General features: G+C 37.0%; 1 protein-coding gene across 1 annotated transcript in view; it reads left to right on the top strand.

Annotated features, from left to right (window-relative positions):
• The first annotated feature begins 495 nt into the window (after positions 1-495).
• Positions 496-16,636, top strand: part of LOC143671611 (RNA helicase Mov10l1-like) — a 102,708-nt gene continuing 86,567 nt past the window's right edge. The window contains exons 1-8 of the mRNA XM_077146855.1: positions 496-1,163; positions 2,889-3,073; positions 6,087-6,231; positions 8,641-8,753; positions 9,508-9,692; positions 14,137-14,280; positions 14,572-14,816; positions 16,441-16,561. Coding sequence (XP_077002970.1) covers positions 1,028-1,163; positions 2,889-3,073; positions 6,087-6,231; positions 8,641-8,753; positions 9,508-9,692; positions 14,137-14,280; positions 14,572-14,816; positions 16,441-16,561 — 1,274 coding nt within the window. The 5' untranslated portion in view covers positions 496-1,027. The remainder of the gene's footprint in view (positions 1,164-2,888; positions 3,074-6,086; positions 6,232-8,640; positions 8,754-9,507; positions 9,693-14,136; positions 14,281-14,571; positions 14,817-16,440; positions 16,562-16,636) is intronic.

The following is a 16,636-nucleotide window of genomic DNA, read 5'->3' as shown; positions in this document are numbered from 1 at the left end:
TTAGTTATTCTTAATTCAGCACCACGAGGAGGGTGTTGGTGTAAAGCTGCAGTCTGCCCAGCTTCCAAGCCGAGTTCTGGGTTCGAGGCCCAAGTGGTTAAGAAAATTTGGCTTTTCCACAATATTTATGGTAGCATCCAATATTGCACAGAAAGAACTTGCTTAGAGCTGACCACTAAACTCTGTGCTGGCAGGGAGGTCGCCTCGAGGCATCCAGGAGTAAGGTCTAGACACTGGGAATCTGAGCACTACCCTAAGCCTCAGAGCACGATTCTGCCCCACGTTCCAGGCTAGGCACTAGACCCTCTAAGGACTCCCCACTGATGAGTCCCTCTACCCAATGAGGTCCTCACAGCAGCTTCAGAACTGACACCATTTTCCTATGGCTGCTGCGTTTGTGCCCCTCCCCCCATTGATGGGAGGAGCTACAATGGTCTTTCTGCTTTCCTATTGGTTGAACGGCAGACTGGGCGGGCACGGGCACAGGCACATGCGCAAACTCAAACGCGCGAGTTGTCGCCGGTAGCGGACATCGTCTACTCAGGTGGCAGCAACGGCTTTGGCTCCTGTGAAGGCTTTTGCTTTTGCGAGGGCTTTTTGTGAAGGCTTTTGCTTTTGCGAGGGCTTTTTGTGAAGGCTTTTGCTTTTGCGAGGGCTTTTTGTGAAGGCTTTTGCTTTTGCGAGGGCTTTTTGTGAAGGCTTTTGCTTTTGCGAGGGCTTTTTGTGAAGGCTTTTGCTTTTGCGAGGGCTTTTTGTGAAGGCTTTTGCTTTTGCGAGGGCTTTTTGTGAAGGCTTTTGCTTTTGCGAGGGCTTTTTGTGAAGGCTTTTGCTTTTGCGAGGGCTTTTTGTGAAGGCTTTTGCTTTTGCGAGGGCTTTTTGTGAAGGCTTTTGCTTTTGCGAGGGCTTTTGCTCCTGTGAGAGCTACTGGCCAACGGTTGGGGCTCACAGAGGCTAAGAAGGAGGAGGAGAGGTCCCTAAGTGACCACTGCGACCAGAAGGCAGCCTGGAGGCAGAAGCGGCGACTGAGATGGCCTCGCACCTTGACTCTCCTGTTGCGAAGGCTGACTCTGACCAGGCGACCAGGCGCCGTGTTGTGAACGCGGCTCTGCCTGTGTTGGGGTCGAGGGAAGAGAAGGAAGAAGAGAAGCAGCCTCAACAACTGGGTATCCACTGCAATCCTTTCTCTGCCCCCCCCCCCCCCCCAAGGAGCCTTTGTTTAGGGACACCTCACCCCTGGTTCTGGGCGCGGGTTTTCGGGCTGGCGCCGCATGTCTGCGGCGGCGCCATCTTGAGGTACTGGGGACCGTCGTCTAGTCAGCGATTCACCCCCAGAGCTCGGCCGGCATCGACCTATAATCCAAACTCTCCTGTGTATAAAGTGGTGATCGGCGATCCTGTGGACAGAGAAGACCCCTGGGGGCTGGGTTCCGTCCTTGTATTTCCGCAGGTGCCTCGGGAACTTAACTTATGCAGATTTTAGGCGATCATGCAAAATACTCCTTTTTAGATTTCCAGGAGTGGTCAGTCTCCCCGATTTGAGTTTGATTTTGTTCCGGGCCGGTCTTTTGATGCCAAGTGGTCGAGTTAACACAAGTTTTCAGTCAGCTATGAAACGGGTGGGGCCGTTAGTTTATCTCGCTCTCTTTTTGTGCCTAAAACCCGCCCCAGAGTCTGGTACTAAGCAGATGCTCAGTGGCTCCCTGTGAAGGCACGCATTTGGTTGGCGGGAATCGTCAAAAGGTGACAAGGTTTTCTCAGTGAATCGTAAACTTGCGCTGAATAGCACTCATGTCGGGTGTGTTGAGTGCTTTTATGTGTTTTATGGGCATTAGTGTCATTAAATCCTCACAAAGCCAACAAGGGACGTAGTAGCATCGTCAAGTTCATTTAACAGCCGAATCAGGGAGACTCTCTTGACCCGTGAACCAGGGCACATAGCTAATATGTAGTGGAGCAGAATTTATGCCCGCGTCGTACAGCATCCGTGTTCATGTGAGGATTTTCTTAGCTTCTGATTCTGTAATGGAGTATAATTAACATTTCGCTCAGACAGATAAATGGTCTGTTCACCCAAATCTATGGGGAAGTGGCTGTGGTATGGAGGTTCAGAGTGTGGACTCTGCCCGCAGACTGCCTGGGTTCAGATCCCAAAGTATTGCTTACTAGCTGTGCTTGTTCAGAAAAGATAACTCCCTTGGGTCATTCTGGTGTGCTTTGGGGATAGATTTCAATCCCCAGATACTTTTTACTGTTTCATCTCATGAAATTTTTAAGAATCTCCTTAGATTGCTCCTGATTATGTTGATGATAATGAAGTGATACAATACTAGTGGATGTTTAAGGACTCTCCATATACAGATATGATAATAATAATTAACATTTACACTCTAACCTATATGAGGCACTCAGTTCTAGGCAGTTTATATGTATGTGTCACTTGGTACTCCTCAAAACCCTAATTGGCAGAAATTGTTATTGCCCTCGTTTGATAGATGAAAACCAAGATTAGAGAGATTAAGAAATGTGGCGAGGTTGCATGTTTTCTTAAGTGGAAGGGCTGTGATTCAAACCCAGGGCTGTGATTCAAACCCAGCCAAATTCAAAATTTGGCTCCAGATTCAGTGCTCTTAACCAAGGGGCTCCCCTGCCTGTTGCATGGAGCTATTGTGCTTTACACAGAAATGATGGAACCTGGGCATTCTGCTTCTAGAATCCTGCAGGTTAAATTCCTTTGCTCTACTGTCGTTGTTGTCAGTATCTTGAAACAAGCCCATTTATTTATAAAGTTAGATCATTTTTTACCTTACCTTCCTCTCATAGGGCTTATTTGTGGTGTGTATTTGCTTTTGAGATTAGCTCATGTAACCTTTTGTTAATCCATTTTATAGGTAACGTCAAGTTGGAAACTATACATGGAGTTGTGACAACGTTGTGTAGCAATTATGGCTTGATTAATGAATTGATCTGCTTTCGTAATGATGCTGTGACTGGCAATGTGCTTCTGAAAGTTGGGCAAAAAGTGACTGTACTTATGGAAGAAGATGAAAAATCTCGTGGAATGAAAGCAGTCAAAGTAAGATTCGCATAAATTTGGGGATAGTTTCTATTCCTGTTGGGCTTCAAGCCTTGCTTTTCTTGTATCTATTCAACTTTTCTGATAAGACCTGGTATAGTGGATGTGGAGTGGAATTTCAAGTTCCACTCACCTCATATTACAGTGCTTTTTTTTTTTTTTAAACATGGCCAGGCACCGGGAATTGAACCTGGGTCCTCTGGCTTGGCAGGTGAGCATTCTTGCCTGCTGAGCCACCGTGGTCCGCCCTCTAGTGGTTTCTGTTTTAAAAATATAAGCTGTATGTCTATTTTTCTAGCGTTAAAAATATAATTAGCAGTGATAATTATTAGGATCTGTTCTATCCTGCGACTTTCTTTTTCAGGAAAAAAGCTGCTGTAGTATACATTCATAGAAGTGGAATTGCTAGGTTTAAGTACATGTACTGTAAACGTTTTAAAAATGCCTGTATTCAGGTATAATTTATATAACATGAAGTTCTCCTGTTTTAAGAGTACGATTCAATGATTTGTTTAGTAAATAAAGTCATGCAACAGTCATCACAGATATTTACCATTTTAATGGGTAGCATCAGATTATCCTTCAGTTCTGTTGTACCAATTTACACTGCCAGCAGCAGGGTGTGTGATTATCTGTCTGCCAATTTTGGAAAGAATGGGAATATTATCTACCTTTAAAATCTTTGCCAATCTGAGAAATGAAAAGCAGTCTTAACCTTTTATTTGGCATTTCTTTAAGTGTTAGAATAGATCAAATTTCCTTTTTTACAGATATTTATATATTAGAGATATTAGAGATATTATATATTAGATATTATATATTAGAGATATTCTTTGTTACGGAAATTAGAGTTTTATTAGGAATATTATCATATGAAGGTTTTCCAAATATTTCCTCCAAGACCTTCCTTTGACTTTGGTTTAAGGCGTTCGATTTTTATGTATTATAATTATGTCCATGCTGGCCATGTGGCTTTTGAATTCACTAAAGAAACCTTAGAGAGATTTATTCCACTTCCTAATTCATGCATATATTCACTGCTCTGAAAGTAATTTGTTTATTTATATCTAAACATTTAGTTTGCCTGGAATTTATTTAGGTGTACAGACTGAGCATCCATATCTTGTTTTGCTAATGAATACCCATTTGTCCCGTGCCATTAATTGAGTAATCTACTTTTTTTCGTATTTAATTGTAGTGCCACCTTCATCATAAAATACCTTCCCATAAATATTTGAATCTATCTGAACTCCCTATCGTGTTGGTGGTACTTGCAAAGGAGAAGAAACAGACTAGGGAGAGTGGGGGGGCAGTTTAAATACGAAATTTGAATGAGCTTTCAGTCTCTGGTATGACTGTGAGCTAGTGTGGATTGAGAGAACAAAGAAGTTAGAGTATCTTATAGATCATAAGCTTGGATAATTACAGAAGTGGTGGTGGAGAGAGAGATGTGAGCCTGGTGTTTCAGCCCTCAGTGAAAATGAATGGGGGTGGGGCTGGGATTGGCAGGTGAAAAGATGTGAGAACTGAGAATAGGCCCTGACCTAGGCTTTTCAAACAAGAAAACTGAACAAGAATATACTCCTTAATGGATCAAATTTCATCAGAAACCTTTGAACAACAAATTTTACTCCTAAGAGTTTATTCTATAGAAATAAATATTACCCATTAAAATAATGTTTCAGAAATCTCTTGTTATGGAAAGATGTTCGGGATACTCTAGCGAAAACTTAAAGTGTATGTGTGTATACACACACACACACACATTGTTAAATTTTACTTTAAAAATGGTGCCTAGGCCATTGATTGTACACTTGGATGATTACATGATGTGTAAATATATAATATATATCAATAAAAATATTAATAGAAAAAAGTACAAAAATGGTGCATAGGTATATTTTTGTATAAGGAAATCATCTGGAGTAGTACATATACCAAAATATTCTAAATGGTTATCTTTAGGTGGTGCAATTATGGATTATAGGTAATTGATTTTTACCATATGCTTGTTTTTTCTAAAATGGACACGTGTTGTATAATTTAAAAATCAAAATATGTAAGGATAAACATTGTATGATGCCAATGATAAGAGATGTCTAGAAATAACAAATCTGCAGAAACAAAATATAGATTAGAGCCTAATAGGAGAAGGGGGAAGATGGAAAGGAGGCTGTATGCCTGGTAAATGTGTAATGTGTGTAAATAAAATGAATTTAAAAAATCAAAATATAAAATTAAGCTTATAACATTTATAACAAAATGTTCAAATCTCTCTCTATGGTAGATATAGCTCTAATTTGATTTGTTCTTTTTAGAGCTTTCACTTGTTTGAGGTTATTTTCCAACTTAATCTCATGTTTCTGTACCCCCAGGGCCCCAGTCTTGGATCCTAGAGTTTTCTTCCTTATTCTTCTTACTTGTTTTTGTTTCTCCTCCCTGTCTCCCTGTCCCTGCCCTTATCCTGCCCACACTTGCCAGGTAAAATTGCTCTTTTTATCAAAGCCCAAGTCAAATCTCACTTCCTCCAAGAAACTCTCCTATATTCTCCCAGTCTGAAATTTTCTGCCCCCTGAAAATTCCCTTCTGCCAACTTTTGAACTCGTTTCATAATATTTATCAGAACCTGCTTTGAATTAGTTATATTTGTCTGTTACCCCCATTTAATTGTGAATTCTTGGAGGGCAGGGACAAGTATATCATCTCTCTTTGACTCTTATACTATTAGTACATTACACTTGGGTGTGCAATGAACATTTTTTGATGTCTGTTAACAGTATATGAAGGTCAGGCTTTGTTTTGACCATCATCTCAGGTCAATGATGTGTATTTGTTATCTGAAATATGTTCTCTACTATTATGTATAGCCATTTAAAACATTTCTGGAACAAAAATGATTTAAGCATATGTTTAACCGTGTTTTAACTTTTGTTATGTTTGAAGCATTTAAGCATGTGTTTTCCCATGTTTTAACTTTTGTTACGTTTGAAGTAACTGCTTCTTTATCTTTCAGGTGGATGCTTTCTTTGATGATTATGATTTCAATGGACTATCAGATTCTAGTACCGGAGTATTAATTGGGTTTGTTACCTCTCTAATAAAAGGTGGTGGCTACATTAATAATACAACTTTCTTCTCTCTAGACATTGTTTGTGAAGGTATGATTTACACTAAGATTTAAAAGTTGGTTTATCTATTTTTAAAAAATTATATAGACTGGTTTGTGAGATGGTTACAGGCATCATTTCAGCATTCAAATTAGGGCACATATAATTTGATTAGAAGATTGTAGTACTAGAACCACTTCTGCAATGTACTTTGATCCAGTCAGTGGCTCTTTTATGTTTTGATGTGGACTTTTGCAGTTGAAACTAATTTACAGCATTGGGAAAAACTCATAATATTTTTTAAAAACTTCATGCTTTTGTCTATTGTCTGTTTATTTGTTGAATGCAGTCACTGATAACTGGATATCACATAAGAATTTAATTATAATCTAACTCAAAAATAGTATAAGCATACAGGAACACTATTACTTTGTAAAATTCTTGAAATATTTCAAACTAAGGTTTAGAGATGGCTTGTGTGTGTGTGCATGAACACACATGTGTTTATGTATATGTGTGTGCATCAATTGTTGGATTCTATTTGTAATTAGGATTTTATTTGTATAAGACTGTTTATATGTAAAGCAACAACTTTTTATGCTATTTGAGTTAAGTCAGCTGCCACATAGCTTGGATACAAAATGGGAGATTAGTTCAACCCCGCTAGGCTGTTTGGTACTTTCCTTTTCTTGGACATAAAATTCAGGACTCTGACATTAATTCTGTTTTTTAAATTTTTTAACTCAATTTTACTGAGATATGTTCACACACCATACAGCCATCCAAAGTATATAATCAGTGGCTCACGGTATCATTACATAGCTGTGTATTCATCACAATCAATTTTAGGATATTTTAATAACTCGGAGAAAATCCAAAACATCCCATAGCCTTTATCCCACTCCCATCATTGTTCCCTAGAATTGATGCAGTACGTTTGTTAATGTTGATGAAAGAATATTTAGATATTGCCATTAACTATATTCCATAGTTTGCAATAAGTGTGTTTTCTTCCCATTAGTTATGTTTTAAGATGTACATTTTTCTTTGTTAAGAAGAGATTATATGGGACAAGGGTGGAATTGGGAAAGTCACGTAGGAGTTCATTGTTAACAGTCCTGGTGAGAGATGATGGAAACTTGGATGAGGTTAGTAGAAGGGGCTGTAAAGAGTGGTTTGATTCTGGGTATATTTTGAAAGTAAAGATGAAAGTTTTGGCTGATAAAGTTTGGATCTTTGGTGTGAAGAAAAGAGAAGTTAAGAGTTACTTCAGAAAATTTGGTTTGAGGGCAAAGTTATTAAATTTGAGATGTGGAAGACTGAGAGGAGAAAAAACTACAAGAGTTCAGCTTTAGACCTATTAAATTTGAGTAGGCATTTGGAGATATGAATTTGAGGTTGCTTACATCTGGAAGTGTAGAGCTAGAGGTATATATATTTCAGAGTAATCAGCCTATGAGCATTATATAAGGTAACATCAAAAAGGTGTGTATAGATAAAAGAGAGAAAGAGAGAAGAGGTCCAAGTCCTGTGGCTTGTGTCATTCAAAAATTTAGTTTTACTGAAAGGAGGAAGGACAAGGAAAGGACTGTGGAGGAAGTACGAAATGCTGGGTCATGGGGTAAACAAATATTTACATTTAGTAGATAGAGCCAGTTTCTGAAGTGATTGTACCAACTTACACTCCTACTTGCAGTGTTTGAGATTTAGAATTGCTCCAAATCCTTCCTGTTACCGTTTATCCTGTGCTTTATTTTTAACTTATTGTTAAACTCTGTTAGAAATTACTTGTTTATAACTTTGAAATGTAAGATATATATCTTACAGTTCATCAGCTGACAAAAAACCTGGGGAAATTGATTCATTCTTACAGTAGCAGTATTTCCTACTGATACCACTAATAGCAGTCAACATTTATTTGATAGTTATTATGTACCAAGTATTTTCCTATGAATTTTACCTGAATTAATTAATTGCCACAGCAGCCTTATGTGGTAAATGCTATTATTGAGTTTCTCATTTTAGAGATGAAGAAATTGAGTCCCAGAAAGGTTATACCTTGGCCAAGGTTGCAGACTACATGGCCATATCAGGATTTGAATGCGGGCAGCGAGGTTCAAACTTCCACTCTTACATGCTTTACTGCCTCTTCTGAAGGCGTTGTGAATGTGACCAATCATTTAATAAATTCTGTGTTGCTCCCCAAAAGACTGACCTGGGAATATAAAGTTGTCACTTATCCCCATTTGACTTGTTCCATCAGTAGAGAATCAGTGTTTAAAGGATTATGAACTTTTTCTCACAGGAAAACTTACAGGGTACCTGTTTTAAAATGTTCAAAATATACCTTAGTTTAAAGGTAAATTATTTTAGTGTATACAATGTCAGCATAATTTGTAAAATATATTACCCAAATTAAGAGATAATTACAGCTCATTTTTATCTCCATGGCTGTTTTAGGTTTTGAGCCTTATGATGGGGATTGGGTGGAAGCTGAATATTCCATAGAGCCAGACGTGCCAAACATCAAGGTCATTTCAGTGAAGCCTCTGAGGTGTAAGAATGTGAATGAGGTAATTCATTTACATGTTGTATTTGTTATTTGTTTCTGCCAAACCTTCCATTAGTGATGATTGTCACTACCCAGGATTCTCTTAGATATGTTGGGAAATATAGAAATTACATGAAAATGCATTCTTTGCCAAAGAGGAGCCTTTTATTGAAAAGGCTTTTCTTTAGAAAGGAAATCATTAGAGAATATTGTAGAACATGCATATAATTACATTCAAAATTATGTAGTTTATTTGGGAAATATTCTGAGAACAGTAAGAACAAAAACAATTGGTGTTCCAGAGAATTGTCAGGAAAGGATGAATGGAGTAGAACTTGAGCTTACTGGTAAAATCTGGGTATGATTTGGGTCATAGAAACCGAAGATGAATTAGAAATTCAGTTTGCACTGATGGAGGAATAAGCTTGGAGCATGACAGCGGAAATAGGGAACGAATGATAGCAAACTTACCAACAAATTCCCTTCTTACTCATCCTTTTTTGCTTTTTCAACCTAAACTATGGAGGTTAGTATACATGTTGTGTAATAGATAGATAGTGTTTCTCATCCCAGATCCCTGCACTATCCTCTGAGGTTCTGGTTTAATTAATCTGAAATGCGGTCTGAGCTTGAGTAGTTTTACAAAACATCTCTGGTATTTTAAATATCAGTCAGATTGGGAATCACTGCTTTGGAGTGATCTGCAGAGTGAGGAGGTATACACCTTGTGACAATGTATGCTTTTATATAACTAATTTCATTTCTTATATTTCCAGGTCTGCATTACTAGGCTATTTGGAAGAAATGGGTTAATAGACGATAATATCTTTTTCACGTTGGATTCTCTGAAGCTTACCAGTAGATACATACCTCAAAACTTTGATGTTGTCAATGCGGTCGTGGTAGAGAGCACTCAGTTATGCTGTCTTTGGAGAGCTCTTTCTATGACACTAGTGAAAAGGTAATAGTAAGAAAACAACATTTTTATTCCCTGAGTAGCATTTCTTCCTTGATTGTGAAAGAATCTGGTTTAAATGTGTCTTGAAAAAATTAGCATAGTAAACCTAAACAATATTTAAAATACTACTCCTCAGTTAAATAGGATTTACATGAATTTGTTGGCTCAAAGGAGTGTTTTCTGGAAGAGGATGTTAAGAATGTTCATGGTGGGTTAAAGAGATTCCCCTATTATTGCTTTCTAATAATCTTATACTGGTATTTTTAATTTTTTACTGGATCCATTTTAAAAAATTGATATATACTCTTTGTTTTTGTTTTCCTTCACCTTTTGGCATTTTTAAACATCACATTGTATATCATAGGTTCTTAAATGTCTTGGATTTCATTTATCGTACTGTTTTTTTTCTGGGCCTAAGTAATCCACTGGGGTTTTCAAACTCTTGTTAAACTTTCTGTATTATTTAACTATTTACTGTCCCTTTTTTTTTTCTTCTTAGCACCTATCACCATCCAGGTTATTATATAATTTTCTTTATTGTGGTTTTTATTGCCTCTTTCTCCTCACAATAAAGTAAGTTTCAGAAAGGAGGGAGCTTTGTTTCTCCTGTCTCCTGTTGTGTTTCTATGCCTGGCATGTAGTGTAACTTGAATGACTAGTATTTGTCAGGCACCATGAGGATATGATATGATATGTTTGCTTACTTACCTCTATTTTAAACTTGAGAAACTTAGACTCAAGGGGCTCAGCAAGCTAGTTCAAAGCTGTAGAAGTGTGTATGGGTAGGTGGGCCTATATAAATATATAAATTCCTGTTAACTTATTTCAGGATAAAATATAATGAAGAAAAGGAAATAAAGAAATAATCTTGAGCAGGGGCTGGCATTCTATAGCTAAGTCTGGCACTGGCAGTTTTTGTTAATAAATTTTATTTTAACAGCCACTCTATTTATTTCCTTACTGTTTTAGTACTACAGTGGCAAAGTTGAGTTTTTGTAACAGAAGCCATCTGGCCTGCAAAACAAAAACTGTTTACCATCCGGCCCTTTACAGAAAAATTTTGCCAACCTTAGGTCTTGAGCAGCGCTTCTCAGACTTTAACATATATACGAACCCCCTGGAGATCTTGGTAAAATGAATTCCGTTTTGGAAGTTCTTGCGGTGGAGGCTGGAATTCTGCATTTCCAGCAAGTTTCACAGTCATGTTCAAGTTATGGTTTACAGGGCTCATCATGGAGCAGCAGGGGAACAAGTGTTTATGGGGGAGTATTATTTTACTAAAATGTTCAGGGAAGTCCTTTTTGAAAAGGTAATACTTAAGACTAAGTCACGTCAAGGAGCCCACTGTTTGAAGATTCGAAGAAAGAATGTTCCAGGCTAAAATAATTTTGGATGCATAATGACAACTTGGATTCTGCCTGCTCACATTTTAATTATACAATATTTTTTTCATCTCTGTGAATCATTTCTTGATGACTGATTATCTTCTTGATTACTTTTTCTGATTTTCAAAATGAATGTATTCTTGGATATTGATAGCAAATACTTTTTGGGGGAAGTGGGAGGGGGTGAACCTATTAAACCAGGAAACTTGCCTCAGAGTCTTCCATTGAGATCTTACTTTGAACTATAGTGCTTTCCTTAAGTTTGAAGACTTTTTGTTTGCTTCTCTTTACTGAAGTTCTGTTTTTGCCAAGTGGAAATAGTACCTGAATCTCAGGGTTGCTGTAGATATTTATTGAATTGATTCCAGAAAAATGGCGTGTTAGTGAAGGACCTGGAACCTACTCAGGGCCTAATATGTTGTACCTACTGTCAATGCCACCATCATTATAGTGGTAGTTGTTAATAGAGGTGCTTTGAAATCTCTCATCACGAGTGTGGTTTCATCCATTTCTACTTGTGCTTCTACTGGGTTCTGGTTTGTTTATTTCCATGCTGTGTTATTAGGTACATGAAAGTTTGACTCTAGATCTTCCTAATGCATTATATCTTTTGTCAGTTTAAATAATCCCTTTTCGTCATGTTGAATGCATGGAATCTTTTTTATTATTTATCTTTTTTTGTTTTTGTTTATTCCTTTCTTGTGAATGCATGGAATCTTGATTTCTCTTGTCTAAAATTGAAAAAGCATTTGCTTTGATTAACTAACATCATTTTGAATATTTTCTTTCCTTTATTTTCAATATTTGCTTTGTCTTACATTAGGTATGACTTTTAAACAGCATAGATCTTTTCCTTTACCTATATTTTACTCCTTTAAGTAGAGGAATGTAACCCATTTTAGTTTGAGTTGATTTCTCTTATGGTGTGATGTATTCCTTTCATGATACTTTTTGTTTGTGACTTACTGTACTTAATGTTTTTTTTCAATTACAAGTTGTTGGTGGATTGAATGAGTCATCTGTCTTCATTTTCTTCATGTATTTTTGGACGTTAGTCATCCTATGTTCCATCTTGTGCATGTTGCCCTTAATTATTTTTATTATGTATTTTATACATAAATAGCTGTAGTAGTATTGAGAAATTGCCTCTATTTCTCTCCACTGTATCTTTTCCATAATTATGGAAACATGGTAGAATATCTCCCATCTGAAAACAAAACAATAAAACAAGTTTAAAAAAAAAAAAACCTCTGTTCTTGAGACCTCCTTCCTCTTTAGCTCCTATGGTGTTTCTTATCTCTTTATTATACCAACAACTTAAAAGAGTTGTCTAGAATTTCTGACTCTGATTCCTTTATTCATGCTGTCACTTTCATTTTTCTAGCCTGGGTTGAATTTTGTGCTTCTTCACATCAGGCCTCTGGAAGTATTGTTGATAATATCTGGGTGTACTCAGTTTTGTAAGCCTACAACTAGGTACTTAATTTTTTAAACTTATTATCATGAAGCAATTTCAATTTTATAGAAAAGATGGAAGAACAGAACAGAGAATTCCTGCATATGCTTCACTTAGAGACAGATGGATTCAATTTTTTGTCAGTGACCCTCGTAATATCTTTAGTAAGGAATCCAACCCAGGCTAGAAAAATGAAAGTGACTCACTATCATACATTGCATCCAGATGCCATGTTTCTCTAGTCTCCTTCAATTTTGAACACTTCGTAAGCCTTTGCCTGATGCTCCTTACCCTGCCAGTTTTTCAAGGCTATAGGCAAGTCAATTGCAGAATATCTTGTGCTTTGGGTTCCTCCCCAGTTTCTTCATGATTAAACAGACTCAGGCTATGTATTTGTGCCCTGAATAGCATAAAAGTAATGCCATGTACTTCTCATTGTGTCCTATGGGCTCTTGCACAACATTTATTTGTCCCATTGCTACTGATGTTAACTTAAGTTGACATATTTTAATACATGTGCGATATATTAGAGAGCATGCAATATTGAACTCTGCAAAAGAAGTGTTTGGGAGGGGAGAAATGGAACTCATTTTGTTGAAATTTTTAGCAGAGAAAGAAAGGTGGTAAATACTTAAAAGAGGAATTTGAATATGTAGAGGAAGAGAAGGAACTGGTTGAAAAGGGGGCATGGTTGAACTTCAGAACATGAGAGACTCACTGGTGAGGTTGAAAATGTCAATATGTTTGTAGATAGGCAGCCAGGAATTTAAGGGAGCTTATTTCCTGAAGGCGCCTATTTTCTTGATGCTGCTGAAAAGTAGGTCTGTCTCTATTTAATGGAGTGGAGGGGTAAAACCTGATCAGATTAATTTCTGGAAGGATTTCTATGGATAGGTGGTGAGTAGAATAACACCTTTGTTTTCATAAGTTACCTTCTTCTGTAAGAGTAGTAATATTGATAGAATATTGGACAGTAGTCAGAACTATTGGAAGGGGAGCACATTTTCTCATGTTTTTTCAAAAGAAAAACTCGTTATTTAGTGGTCTTAAAATATTTTTAAGCAGCAACATTGTCCTTCCATCGGAAACCTTCAGTGGAACCCCAACATACAAACCAGGATAATTGGAGGTGACTGTTTTTGACATATTCCAGTTGACCTCATATCTCTACCTTTTATTTATCCTGTGAGGCAGCCATAGAGAAGATAGTCTGCAAACCCACTGAGAAATGGAGATTATCTTACCTCATTCTCGTATTATGAATATCTTTTCAGGAAAACTACTAACTTGTGGAGACAGATCTAGCTTATGTGGCCAAATCAGCAACTTTCTTGAGATAGCAGTGTGTTTCTTCCTTTTTTTGATTTTATAGTACTTACATATTTTTTGTTCCTTCAATTTTCTAAAATAGTGTGGAAATGTGTTTATGTAATAATCTCCAAGAGGGCTTGCTTTTTAAAAGAATCCAAATTATGTAGCAGTTGGTCATATGTCCTTTAGTTTTGTAGTTTGGGAAGGATAGTGTAAGTCTGAGCAAGTGCACAGTGGTGTTAGAGGAATGCTTTTAATATAATAACAATGCAGTTTATTTGGCTCTTTTCCTCAGAGGCTCTTCTGCTTTTCCTGAGGGGCTTGATGCATCAGTTTTAGTTTCTTTACTGGAAAACAAAGGCAATATTGAAGTTACAGAGTTGACGCATTTTGGAACCGTAAATGAAGGAGAAAGTAAAACTATGATGATATGGATTGAGTAAGTTTTTTCCTTAAAAATTTTACATAGAACTACATGAAGAGTTTTTTAAACCATGATTAAAGAATTTCTGCAAAGTAAGCTTACTGTGCCCATTCGTTGTTTTCTTTTTTCTTTAGACAAATTCTTTCATTATTTATTTCAAAGTTGACTTTTCCTTATATTCATAAATGTAGTTCAGCCACTATTCCTTAGGTAAAGTTCTGTATTTTATGCTCCTGTTTTATGGTAACTGAATATGTTAACATTAGAAATACTGTCTAGGTTCAAAATTAATTCTCTTTTTTTCAGGAATAAAGGACAATTTCCTCAAAACTTAGTCAGATACAAATTTGCTGGCTGGGAAAAAACTAAACAATTCGGATTTCAAATATACGATGAATGCCAGAGTTGCCCAGTATTATCTCATTATCCTCTTTTTTCTGGGAAGGAGAAATTTTTAAATGAGGATATTAGCTCATCAAATGACGATAGTAAAGGTGCGATAGTTCAGGCACTGGAAAGCAGTTTGGTGGACGGCCGCAAATTCTCTCCAGGTATGCATTTACCCTATTAGCATATACTTTACACTTGATTTGGTTTGAAACCCCAGTAAAACTTCACTTTAGTGTGTGTGTGTGTGTGTGTGTGTGTGTGTGTGTGTGTGTGTGTGTGTGGTGTGTTGGGGAATAGCAATTTGTCAGATCAAGCCCAACTACTTTTTTTGAGGTCCAGAAGGTACCAGTATAGTTTTTTTTTCTTCAATGATTTTTCTATTGAGATATAATCATCTAAAGTGTAGAATCAGTGGTTCACAGTACTATCATAAAGCTATACATTCATTACAGTAGATTTTTGAACATTCTCATTATTCCAAAACCAATAAAAATAATAAGAAAAAAGTAAAAAAGAACAACCAAAACATTCCATACCCTCACACCCCTATTGTTTATATATTTATTTTATTTTATTTTCCTTACTCATCTGTTTATACACTGGATGAAAAGAGTGTCAGTCATAAGGTTTTCACACTCACATGCTCACATTTTAAAGCTGCATAGTTATTCAGTCATTTTCAAAAATAAGACCATTGGATTGTAGTTCAACTGTTTTAGGTATTTCCCTCTAGCTACTCCAATAAATCAAAAACTGAAAATGGATATCTATATACAACATAAGAATAGCCTCCAGAATGCCCCCTCAACTCTATTTAAAATCTCACAAGCACTGAAACTTTATTTTGTTTCATTTATCTTCCCTCTTTTGGTCGAAAAGCCTTTCTCATTCCCACAATGCAAGGGCGAGGCTCATCCCCAGGAGTCATGTCCCATGTTGTCAGTGAGATTTTCACCCCTGGGAGACATGTCCCATGTAGGGGGATGGCAGTGAGTTCACTTGCAGAGTTGGCTTAGAAAGAGAGGCCACATTTGAGTAACAAAATAGGTTCTCTGGGGTGACTCTTATGCATAATCATAAAAAGGCTTAGCTTCTCATTTGTCAGAATAATTTTCATAAGGGCAAGCTTATGATTGAGGGCTTGTCCCAACAAATTGGCAGTCTCCAGTGCTTGTGAAAATATCAGGTCTTCTCCAAATGGAGAAGTTTAATATTTCCACCTTTTCCCCCTGTCCCTAAAGGGGATTTTGCAAATCCCAGATTACTTTGGGATGTATGAAGGCATCATACCAACCTATACAAACCAACAAAATTTCACTCCCTATTCGTATTTCCATGTAATTATAAGCCAAGCTATTCTTGCTCTTTGAGTTCTGTACTATTTTTCGAGAATCCGTCACTCCTGCCTATTCCTCTTAATATTTTCAAGGGGAGCTAAAATAGCTTAACTCATACCATGAATTGCTTCTTATTTTGACAGTTTTCTTCAGAGTGTTTCTAAATTGGGGAAAAGTTGCTAAGTTGTGTTCCAGGTGTCATCATGTTGTCATTGTTTCTTCTCCCCCAGTGATTTGGAAGATTTTTACAATTACATCCCGTTCTTCTTTCTTACTGGCATTTTTTTTTATTACTATCTGATGCTCTAGTTGTGTTTGTTTTTATATCTGAGTATACATGTGTATATGTATAGGTATTATTTCCACTAAGCATGCCACCATTGTTGAAAAGCTTTTGCTCCAATTTTGGATTTAAACTTCATTGCATTGCATGAATTTACTTTGCAAGGAGAAAATCAAGAAAAATGGGACACTGTACCTGGGAATCAGATTACAGAAGTTGAATCTAGTGGTCATGGATTAATTCCTCCAGGTGAAAAAACCCGCATTATAGTTACCTGTGATGCAAGGTATGTGATTTGGGGCTTTGGAGTGAGCTGAATTTGGGGACATTTGTTCATTTTTCTTTTTAAAATGTCATCTAT

This window comes from Tamandua tetradactyla, chromosome X (genome assembly GCF_023851605.1).
Source record: "Tamandua tetradactyla isolate mTamTet1 chromosome X, mTamTet1.pri, whole genome shotgun sequence".
Classification (NCBI taxonomy): domain Eukaryota; kingdom Metazoa; phylum Chordata; class Mammalia; order Pilosa; family Myrmecophagidae; genus Tamandua; species Tamandua tetradactyla.
The sequence above is the reverse complement of the archived record's forward strand: the minus strand, read 5'-3'. Positions and strand labels throughout refer to the sequence as shown.